The sequence below is a fragment of the Ursus maritimus genome, unplaced genomic scaffold (genome assembly GCF_017311325.1).
Source record: "Ursus maritimus isolate PB19 unplaced genomic scaffold, ASM1731132v1 scaffold_8, whole genome shotgun sequence".
NCBI classification, from domain to species: domain Eukaryota; kingdom Metazoa; phylum Chordata; class Mammalia; order Carnivora; family Ursidae; genus Ursus; species Ursus maritimus.
In genome coordinates, this window is record NW_024426996.1 from 77,277,588 (window position 1) to 77,288,833 (window position 11,246).

Sequence of the window (11,246 nt, forward strand, 5' to 3'; positions counted from 1 at the left end):
CCCGTGACATGCTCATTACTAAGCCACTGACCAGGATGCGCTCGGGGGACAGAGCAGGGCATCCACAAGCCCCCGGAGCCCATGGGGGCACAACTCCTGCCCCATCACCTCATGTCTCTGGGACCCTGGGCAGGTCACGAGCCTCTCTGTGCCTCCACGTCCTCATCTGTGAAATGGGGATAAAATAGTGCCTCCCTCCAAAGATCATGGATGGACGAAATGAGTGGCAGATACAGAGCACAGAAGACAGCCTCTGGAACAAAGATGCTCTGGTGAGTGCCAGGGATCGACGACATCCACCCACGCAGAGCTGTCGAAGGAGCACATGTTCCTACCATCAAGGAACGGGAACCCCCAGTTTTACCACCTCGCAGGTCTTCCAAACTGTTCGTCCAGAGGGACTCCCATGACCGGTTGGATGGTGTCCCCCAGAATTCCCGAGTTAAAGCCTTAATCTCCAGAATCTCAGAATATGACCTGATTTGGAAATGGGGTCTTTGCAGGTGCAATTAGTTACAACGAGGTCCACTCGTGTGACCAGTGTACTTATGAAAAGGGGACATTTGGGCACAGAGACAGACATGCAGATAAGGAAGACGCTGGGAAGGCACAGAAAGAGATGGCATCCACCAGCCCAGGACAGGGGCTGGAACAGACCCTCCCTCACAGCCTCAGAGAGAACCAACCCTGCTGACACCCTGACTTTGGACCTCAAGTTCTAGAACTGCTGTTCAAACCACTCGGTTCATGGTCCTTTGTTACGGCAGCCCCAATAAATGACAATTTCCATCTACACATGATTTATTTTCCAGAATTACAGTAAGGTGCCAATATTAAATGCACACTGGATTCCTTTCATCTGATGGACAGAACGGAGGACGAATGACTAGATCACACAGGAGAGAGACAACCAGAGCTGAAAGTAGTAATTTTTTTTTAAATGGCCACAGGGAAACTCATTATTAAAATGATCTAAGCAGAAAGACACCGTGGAGAATTTAAAGTTCTAGTTAACTTGATACAGATTTCATCCAAAGAAAATTTTGATTTGTTATTGCTGTTGTTGTTAGTTTGTTTAACGAGCAGTCTTCTTTGGGTAAGGCTGCGCACTGATTTCTCCTTAAATGTAGATTGACCTGGTGGAGAGAAGCAGGATCTTGATCTCTCGGGAGGGGCTGAGTTAACTCTCTCTTTTCAGGAAGGCAGGCTGGGGCAGGAGAATCAGAGCCCTCTGGACTCCCATCAAATCTGGATCAAGTTCCAGTTCTGCTCCCTACTAGCTGTGTGACAACGGACCAATGCACTACCTCTCTGAGCCTCAATGCCCTTATATGTGGGGTAGGGATACCAATAGTGCCCACCTCACAATCTTCTTGAGCATTAAATGAAATAATGTCTTTGAAAACTCCCAGGAGGGGGCTGAGCACAGGGCAGGAATATATGAAACATAAGTTTTTACTCTTCCGTCAGTCAAATGAATAAATAAATGTCCAATCTGCCCTTGCTTGCAGACCTTAAGAAACTTGCCCAAGATCACACAGCTAGTAAATAAGAGAACCAAAGGAGGACCCAAGCCTGTGTGTTTTCCGTTGCTAGTCCTTGGAACCTTCTTCTGTGTGCTGACGCTGGACCGGGGCTACAAAGACGCATCAGACCCGGACCCTGCCCTCAAGGAGCTCACAGTCTAATGGAGGAGAACTGAAGATGACGTACAGCACTGCTGGCAGGGAGCATCCCCACCTTTGGAGCTATGTGGGAGGTGGAAGACGGGTCTTCGGAAGGAGGGGATCGATCAGTAAGACTTCACGGGCACATGGCAGTTATGTAATCCCGCACACCCAAAGGGGCTCATCTATCACAGGGCCTGGCACACAGCGGGGCCTCATTAACTGCTGGGTAGATGGATGGACAAGAGGGAGCAGGTGGTGAGGGATAAAGGGTAGCTGCTTCGCTCTCTGCAAGAACGGCCGGATGGAGGGATGGACGGGCAGGGGGTAGGGTGAATGCGATGGTGGAGGGCAGGCAGACAAGCGGATGGATGGATGTGCAAACAAGTGGGTGGTCTGTGGGCAGACAGGTGGGTGGGTGGATGAGGAGGTGGACAGATGGGCAGCGGGGTGGCTGTGCTGAAGGGCAGGTAGGTGAAGGTGTAGGACTGGCTGTGCATTTATGTGGTAGGTGACGGAACCAGGATGGACAGATGGGGCTGCTGCGGTTGGATGAGTGGATGACGAGGAAGACGGAAATGAAGGAGCTGGTGATAATACGTGGCTGTAGGATAAAGTTAGAGAAAATCACTCGTGCCCTGGGTTGCGGCCACTTACCGGGCTGCAGTGACCAGTAATGGCGGTGCTGCGCGCTCCCTCTGCCGGGGCCCGGGCTGCCAGCACCTCTCGCAGGTTCTGGTTTTGCTGGGCGAGGTCCTCCACCTGTCCCTGCAGGCCGATCTCCGACAGCTTGAGCGCGTAGATGCAGCAGCGCAGGTCCTCCAGCTGCCCGCGGAGCCGGCGCTCGGTGGCGCGCTGCTCCTGAAGCCGGCGCGCCGCCTCGTCCCGCTCGCGCTCGCCACGCTGGGCCCGCGCCTGCAGGGCGCGCAGCTCCCCGGCCTCCCCGGGGTCGCCCTGGGGGCCGGCCGGGCCGAGGGGGTGGGGGCTGCCCAGGGCCGGGGCGTCCAGCTCGGCCAGCAAGAGGCCAGCGGCGCGACAGAGGCATCCCACGTCCAGCTCCAGCCGCTGCACCTGCTCCCGCAGGCCGCGCTCCTGCTCGCGCACCAGGCCCAGCTGGAGTCGCTGGGTCCGCCGGCAGCGCTCCAGGGCCGCCGCCTGCCGCCCCAGCGCCTCGTCCTTGCGCCGCAGCCGCTCCCGCAGCCGCCGGAGCCGCCACCGCTGCCGCCGGGCCACGCGCTCCTGCTCCAGAACCTACAAGTTGGTGGTGGATGAGGGCGTCAGGAAGCCAGCCCCGGGACACACCGTCGCTCCTACTGTCTTTATTTTAAACTTCCCTATGTTGTGCATCGGGGTTTTTTCGTGCATAAATTTTTGCACTAAGATTTTGCATCAAATATTATTTATTTCATTCCTGAGTTTTTTGGTGCCCACACAGAATTTGCAGGGGAGGAGTGCCCCCCTCACCTCACCCCTGTAGGAGCCCTGCACACCTGGAGCTCCCTGGGTCCTTGGAAGGAAACTGCACTGGGCCGGATAGGCATCAGCCGGTGCGCACAGAGAGGATGTGGTTCCAATGCTGAATACCTCCACACCAGTTTGTAAAGGGCTGCCGCCTGGACACGCCTGAGATTCCCCACATCCACCCAGGACCTCCCAGATGTCTCCATTTCCCTAACCCTAAAGTGCTAATGCCTGGCCCTGCAAAGGTCGGCGCTGGCTTCTGGCTCGTGAGACACCGCACACAGCTGTTCCTTACTGTGCGTACCCCCGAGCCCTGGGGACTGTCCCTGTCCCCTTGGGGCACTCGGAAGCAGCTAGCGCAGTATCACTGCACTACAAGTCACCACGGCCAGCATTCGAACCGCTGTGTATCTGACTCAAGGCCTTTTCAAATAAAGACATGCGTATGGAACAGGCCATAGTATCCCACAGAGGAGCTGGTCCCGCCGTGCCTCTGAGCCCCCACTGTCCCTGCTTGCACCCTCGGCTTCTGTCTCCCCGTCACACTGGGAACATCTCGTGACTGTGGGCCTGTGGCTGAGGCCCCTTGGAAATCCTACATGGACACAGGCCATGGACCAAGACATGTTTATTGAAGTATTTTCCATGGAGAGATTACATTCTTCGCGGTAGGATCCCACACAATGCCACTACAGTATTTCACGGGGCGGTTCCTCGCAGGACACTGATGAGGGCCTGCTGGGGGCGCAGAGGGGGACAATTAACTGTACTTCCTGCACCGGAGTTCGATGCAGAAGGGAAAATGCACTTGCATGTCTCCCTGGTGTCTCGAAGACGAATTTCAATTTAAATGTGCTCCTTATGTTTCCACGCTTCACGTCTGTCTCCGTTCATGCCTGAGTCAGGCCTTTTCCAGCTGTTCTGACTGCTCCCCACTCTGAGAAACACATTGTCACCCCATGTCCCATGACGTGCACACGTGTGCTGCTGAAACAGAAGTTTCACGAAACAGCACTGCTCGTACACTAATGTCCTCTCTTATTTCCTAGTTGATTCTATTTCTAAAATGCTGGTTGTGACACGGAACTGGTCACACCCCACAGGCGGGCGTCTACCTGCAGTCTGACGGTCGTTGCTGGGCTGTCCAGGAGGCCGGGGGGAGGGGGGGGCTCTGAGAGCCACATGCAGCTGTCCTAGAGCCTGTTATTTCTGCCTCTGCAGTACTCCCAAAGTGTGCCCTACCTCCAGCCTTCCTCATCGGCCCTGGCATCTTGCAATAAAAGCTAATATTTACCAAAGCAGTGGGCGTTATTTACTGTTACAGTTGTGAGTGTTTTACGCGTACTAACTCACTTAGCCCATACAATAACCCCGTTCTCATTTCACAGAGGAGGAGGCTGAGACCCAGAGAGGTTAAATCACTTGTCCCAGGTCACACAGCCAGGGAGCGGCAGAGCCAGGGTTTGGCACCAGGTGTCTGCCTTTGGACTCTACCCCCTTAACCACCCACCGTTTGTCCAAAGCACCAATTTGTCCCTGTGCCTCCACCACCTCTCTCTCTCCCATGCAATCAGAATAATTTCCCCCAAAGCCTGTCCTGAGCCCTCCTGCTCAAGTCCCCTAAAGCCTGCTCCTCACTGCAGTCGGTATTTGGTGCACACCATGGTCCTGGCAACCTGGCCACTCTGGAAGCCTCCTGTCTCGCCGACGCTCTCTCTGCACCCGCGCCCTCTGCCCTGGCTCCAGTGTGTTCTCCCACGCTTCTGTGCCTACGCACAGGCTGTGACTCACACCCGACATGCCTTTCCCGCAAGGCCAACTCAGCTGGCTCAGTTCTCTGTAGCTCCCCTTAACCCCCCGACTCCACACACACACACACACACTGTGCCTTCAGCCTCCCCCCTGGCACCTGGCCTCCCATTTGGGATTTACTTGTCTCCTATCCATGTCCCCACCTGCATGCCAGCTCCCAAGAGCAGGGCCCCTCCGTTAGTCATCAGCTTGTCCCTAGGCCAGAGCTGGCGTCCCTGGGGTTAGGCACAAGGGCCACAGAAATGAACGTCTGACTGAAGCTCCCAGTGAGTGCACAGGGCACCCAATGCTCTCACCAACCCCCTCCCCCCAGCGGATCCCAGCCAGAACCCTGGTGAGGCAGGCAGGGTGGGATGCGGATCCCAGTTTACAGATGGGGCAGCTGAGGACCAGAGAGGCCCTGTGACCTTGCCCCAGGCCCCGCAGCCCCTGCTGCACCATTGGAATTAGGACCCCTCTAAGCCCCCTGGCTGGGCTCTCCCAGCATCCCGCCCCCCCCGCCCCCCGCTCTACCCACCACTGTCTTTGCTCAGCTCCAAGCACACGGGGCCACCCTGCTGGGTCAAGAAACAAGTTCTGGAAAGAAGAGGGGACATGGTACCTGGCTGGCCAGCTCCCCCTGCAAGGCTTCCAGCTTCTCCTGGGCTTGGACAGCAGCGCTCCTTTCCTGCATCACGCGGGCGCTCAGCTGCTTCACCGTCTGGAGGAGGTGTCTCTCCGACAACTCCAGCTCCTGGATTCTGCAACATTGAAGCAGGACGATGCTTACTCAGGAGGCAGTAAACATGGCCCGGGATTCTCACCCACACTGAGGCCAATCTTTTTTGGGGGGGTCATTTGGCCAATTTGAAATTCTGACAAAATCACATTTTGTGAAACATTCATACATATTTAAGATGATTTAGAATACTTCAGAGGTATCTGTGGAATAATAATTCACCATGCATCAGGAATCTTAAGACTGTTCTCCCTAAGCCGGTAATCCCAGGTTCAGGTGATACCAACAAAGAACTGAGCCAGAGACACGTGGACGAAGAGCTTTACCTGTGTTGTTTCAATCAATCCTCACATTGCCAGCCTGCAGGTGAATTCCCTTACCCCTCCTTCACACACCAGAAAACTGAAGCTCAGAGTGGCCAGGCAACTTGCCTGAGGTCACACAGCATTCTAGAGCCCAGACTGTCTGATTCCTGAACTCATACTTTTAACCCTACACTTCATTGCCTCCCATCAGAGCTACACTCTTCCAAATCTCTTCTAAGGAAATGATCGAAATTCAGAAAAAAATTTTCTGTGATTAAAATCCTTAATTTTTGTATTACAGAAGAGTGAACGGGGAAACAGCCTCATAGTTAGGGACGGTTAAACCACATGAGGTCTTTTCTCCTTATGCTGGGGAAATGGTGAGCACGCCTTCACTCCTCTGCCCAAGCCCATGCAGGGTGGCCTGCTCCTTCAAGACATGCTGTGCCTCCCTGGGTGAGGCCCTAGCTTTGCTTCCTGACTCTGCTGCCGATCAGCCATGAGGTCTTCGCTCCCTACCCTGACCCATAGTCTCCTTATCTGTAAAATAGAGGTCATTGTACCTAGCTCCGAGCATTATTGTGGAGATTGAATGAAACGTTGCATGATAAGCAATAATAAGGCCAAGAGTCCCCTCGCCTGCTCTAGTTCTGAGGCCTGGGGAAGGCTCGTGTAAGTGGCAGAAGAGAGTGTGCCTCTTGTGATCAAGTTCCTTCCAAACTGAACCCAGGAGTAGCCCCAGGTTATAAACCCCAGGTGTACAAGCAAACTGAGCACCTGCTTGCTTATAAAACTTGGTGATCTCTGAAAGGGATAAGAAAAGCCTCTCTTTTCAGTTTTTGAGATCAACCTGCAACACTATATAGGAAACAATATTTAACCCTGATACTATCCCTATATTGGAAGCAGAAAATGACTCATCACTGTGGCAGATTGAATATCGGCCCCTAAATATATCCAGGCTCTAATCTCTCACACCCACGAATGTTGCTTGAAATGCAAGAGACTGTAGATGTCATTTAGTTAGAGACCTGAAGATGGGGGGAGGGGAATGAACCCGACGGCCTGGGTGGGCCCTGCCTGCCGTGACAGGTGTCCTTATGATAGGGAGGCAGGGGGAGGTTTGACAAGGAAGGTGAAGGCCAAGTGAACCCTGAAGCCAGGTGCTACCCTGCTGGTTTTGCAGGTGGAGGGAGGGGCCAGAAGCCAAGGGATGCAGCCTCTTGCTGGAAAAGAGGAGAAAACATTCTGCTACAACCTCAGGAGAGAGCATGGGCCCCCCAACAAACTTGACGTTTGTCCCGGGATGCCACTTTAGGACTTGGCCTCCAGCCCTACAAGATGATGCAGGTCTGTTGCTTTAAGCCACCAAGTTTATAGTATTTTGTTTTCACAGCCCTCGGGAACTGATAGACTCACAAATAGGAAATAGATGATGAAGTACCATTTTTCATGGATTAACGACCAGTTAAGCAAATATTAATACGCAGGGCTACAAAGTGCTATGAAGCCGGGAGACCCCACCAGGGCAGCAGGAGAAATGGGTGGCTACCATTACCACCCTGGACGAGCCACCTGGGTTCAAGTCCCAGCCCGCCGACGTGGCTGGACATGTGGGTGACTGTGGAGAGATCACTTAACTGCCCTGTGCCTTCATTTCCCCATCTATAGATTGAGGGTAAGGTTATCACCTGATTTTTGGTATTTTTTAAGGATTAAATATGTGAAAATTTAAACAAACATGTGAACAGTGCCTGGAACCGAGTAAACACTCAATGAGTGTATAGCTACTGATAATTTTGTGGCACTTAGGTTGGAAATGAATATGCATGATTGATAGGGTAGTGAAGATGGGAGTGGGTTTTCCTTCCCAAATTTCTAACTACACTGTTTATTCTTTTTATTATAAATATTTCTTTAAAGATTTTTATTTATTTATTTCGGGGAGGGGGGAAGAGGGAGAGAGAAACTCAAGCAGACACTGCGCTGATCATAGAGCCCCACATGGGGCTCGATCTCACGACCCTGAGATCACAACCTGAGCTGAAACTGAGAGTCAGGCGCTTAACCAATTGCACCATCCAGGCGCCCCTACAATAAATACTTTAGAACTTTAACCCTTTCATCAAAGTGAAGCCCAATGTACACTACCAACCTTACCACACCCCAGCAAGACGGCACCCATGATGGAATTAACCCATTGTGCATTCGAACTCTGGCTTCCGCTCTTAGTTACCCTAGATAATGCAGTCCATCCTCCCCGCCCCAGCTCCCCTCATGCAGGATGGTGTGGCCCACCTTCTGAAAATGGAGGACACAGCCCACATTCCCCACAGGCGGGTCCAGGATGCCCCCTCAAGAGCAGCCTCACCCTGGGCCCCAGCCCCAGAAGCCCCCTCCACTCCATTGCTTATGGTGCCCCCAGGGCTCTCCTTGCATGGAGGGGTCTCCTTCAGTAAGGGTTTCCTACCATTTTCCCCAGGCCCGATGACTTTCTGGTTTTCACTGCCAAACTTTTCAGAGAAAGATTTGAATCCACAACCATGTGGGGTTACACTGCAGCTCTCTCCAGGGCTGGGACCTTCCCTGGGTCTCAACCCCCAGGATTTATGTTATGGGCTGATTTGTGTCCCCTCAAATCGTTGGTTGAAATCCTGCCCCCCAGAACCTCAGGATGTGACTGTATTTGGAGACCGGGCCTTTACAAAGGTAGTTGAGTTAAAATGAGCTCATCTGGGTGGGCCCTGATCCAATCTGATGGCGGTCCTTACAAGAAGGGATTAGACACAGGCACGCACAGAAGGACCACCGCATGAGGACACAGGGAGAAGGTGGCTGTCTACACACCACAGAGAGAGGCCTCTGAAGGAACCAGGTGGCCACACCGTGAACGTGGACTTCCAGCCTCCAGGACTGTGAGACAGTACAGTTCTGTTAAGCCCTTCAATCTGTGGCACTCTGTTAAAGCAGCCTGAGCAAACTAACATAACTCAGCACGTCGCTCTGGGGTGGGCCAGCACAGGCGGGAGAATGAGTGAGAATGAATGAATGCACAATCACATAAAGTAACAAAACAACTATTCTGATATGCAAATTTCTTCCTGTAAAAAGTCTTACAAAGAGGAAAAAAGATAAAAAGCACATGTAAATACACATTTAGTGACTTGCCTTTATTAAAATGAAGGAAAATACAAGAAAACGGTGAAGTCCCAGGCAAATCCAAGACGCTTGGCTGCTGGGATCATGGTAAACCTTTCAGGATGGATCCCAGCCATTACTGTCCCTCATTTCCATGCTGGGTTTCTCCGCTGACACTCACGCAGGACCCCACCTCACTCTGCTGGCCTCGGTATCAGATAACGGTCAGGAAAGAGCACGGGCTTGGAGGAGGACCTGGGCTCACATCTCAACCTCTGGACCCTGTTGCCTCCACAGGAAAACAGCCCAGGCCAGGAATGTCAGTGGTGAGAAACAACTGCAGAGAGTCTGCTATAAAGATGACGGAAGAGCTAAAGGCCAGAGAGGATGGGCAACCCAGAGATGAGCCACTGCCAGGCGCCCCTCCTGCCCTTGCGGCTGGAGGGACATGTGGGGAGGGGGCAGTGATACTGGGTCCAGGAACTGGCCACCAGGCAGAAGAGGACCAGAGAGGAGCCTGAAATCCTGGCTGAGTCACCCACAGCAGGAGAGGGGAACGCACCCCGGCCTCTCCCTTCCTCCTCCCTTCGGTGCCTCCCGTCAACCGGACCCCCAAGGAAGCAGGCTTAGCCCCTGACATGCCGAGCAGAGGACGGGACAGAGGAGAAACCAGAGCTGGGGCTGCCCCGGGCATCTGTGTTCCCAGCCGCAGAAACAATCAACACACGGATCTAACCCCATTAGGACGCCCAGGATGCATTAAATACACCAAGAGGAGATCCAAACGCCATATTTACCTGCTCCTCAGCCCGGACTCGGACATCATGTACTTGTCCACAGCTGCCCACAGCTTCTGCTCGGAGGATTCCAGCTGCTTCCTGAGCATGTCCGTATCCACGTCTGGGCTTCCAGCTGCTCCGTCCGCAGGACGGCCCCGCTCCTCACCACTGTCCTCTGTGTCCTGGAATACCCAGCACGTGTCGATCTTCACATCAACGTTCATTACGTCAAACCCATCACTGCTGGGGGCTCTGACAACGTAGCTGAAACTCTTCTCAGTCCGTCCTGTGGCTGTGGGCTCCATCCCGTACAAAGGTCACAGGTCAAGACTTAGTAACATTAAGTGGATTTGCAACACTGACTTTCTAGAGATTTCGAGATGGCTGCAGGGCCTTCAGATTGTGCAGGAGAATACCCTTTAAGGAGGGCAAGAACAGGTGAATTATTTATGAGTGGGCCTTGGGTTTCATTCACACGCGTCATACAATATGAACGAACGCCTCTCGGTTTACAAGCCGGCATGCCGGAACGCACCCAAAGCAAGAAAACATTGCAGAGAAGTCCCTTGGAATTAAATGCTTAATGATGCGCACAGAGAGGCAAAATGAAATTTCCAGGCAGGACCATCAGAAATACAAATTTTCGGTGGGGCACCTCAAGTTCTACCCTCCTCTATGAGTGAATGAAGCTCTATGCCTCCTGAGGACAGGAAATGTTAATCAGGGACCTAGAGCTAGTGCTGCACTCCACATATCGCCCGAGATCTCGGTCACGTCACCCTAGCTGGTTCAACTGTGCCGTAACCCTAGGAGGGGGGCATTATCATACCCATTTTGTAGATGGTGAGACAGGGGCTCCAGAAGGTGCAGGAGCTTGTCCAGTCCTCACATACGGAAAGTCCCAGAGTCAGGATTCAAACCCAGCTCTGAATCCAAACTCGGGAGCTGAGAAATGAATGCACCATGACCCCGACAGGAGCAACCCTGTCCTGTGGGAGGCAGCCAGGGGCTGGAGGGATGGTGGACTCCAGCTGGCAGAGGTGGGCATGGGATTCTGCCAGGTGGAGGCCGCCTGAGAGTCCTGGCCCTGTGGCAGCATCAGGACAGATGAAGGGAGTGGCCGGCCCTGCGGGCTTTCGGAGGGGAAATGAGGAAGGACAGAAGGTGGCTTGGGGCTATGTCTGTGCAGACCTTGAGCTCCAGGGCAAAGTCTTTGGCGTCTTTCTGGGAGCACTGGGTGGGGGGAGCTCCTGGGAATGTTTAGAGGCAGGGAGGACCTGGTCAAATGTTGCTCTGAGGATGGAGCCCTCTGGGTCATGCAGGGGGTGAGAAGGTCAGCCTCTTGCCAGCTTTCTGACGCAGGCAT

The 11,246-nt window shown here is 53.5% G+C and overlaps 1 protein-coding gene across 1 annotated transcript in view; it reads right to left on the reverse strand.

The window, feature by feature from the left end:
* CUNH4orf50 (chromosome unknown C4orf50 homolog) overlaps positions 1 to 10,185 on the reverse strand; it is a 45,851-nt gene extending 35,666 nt beyond the window's left edge. Inside the window, exons 1-3 of the mRNA XM_040624925.1 lie at positions 9,899 to 10,185; positions 5,542 to 5,680; positions 2,325 to 2,918 (exon numbers count right to left, since the gene is read on the reverse strand). Of these exons, the coding sequence (XP_040480859.1) occupies positions 2,325 to 2,918; positions 5,542 to 5,680; positions 9,899 to 10,185 (1,020 nt within the window). The remainder of the gene's footprint in view (positions 1 to 2,324; positions 2,919 to 5,541; positions 5,681 to 9,898) is intronic.
* Between the last annotated feature and the right edge of the window lie 1,061 nt (positions 10,186 to 11,246).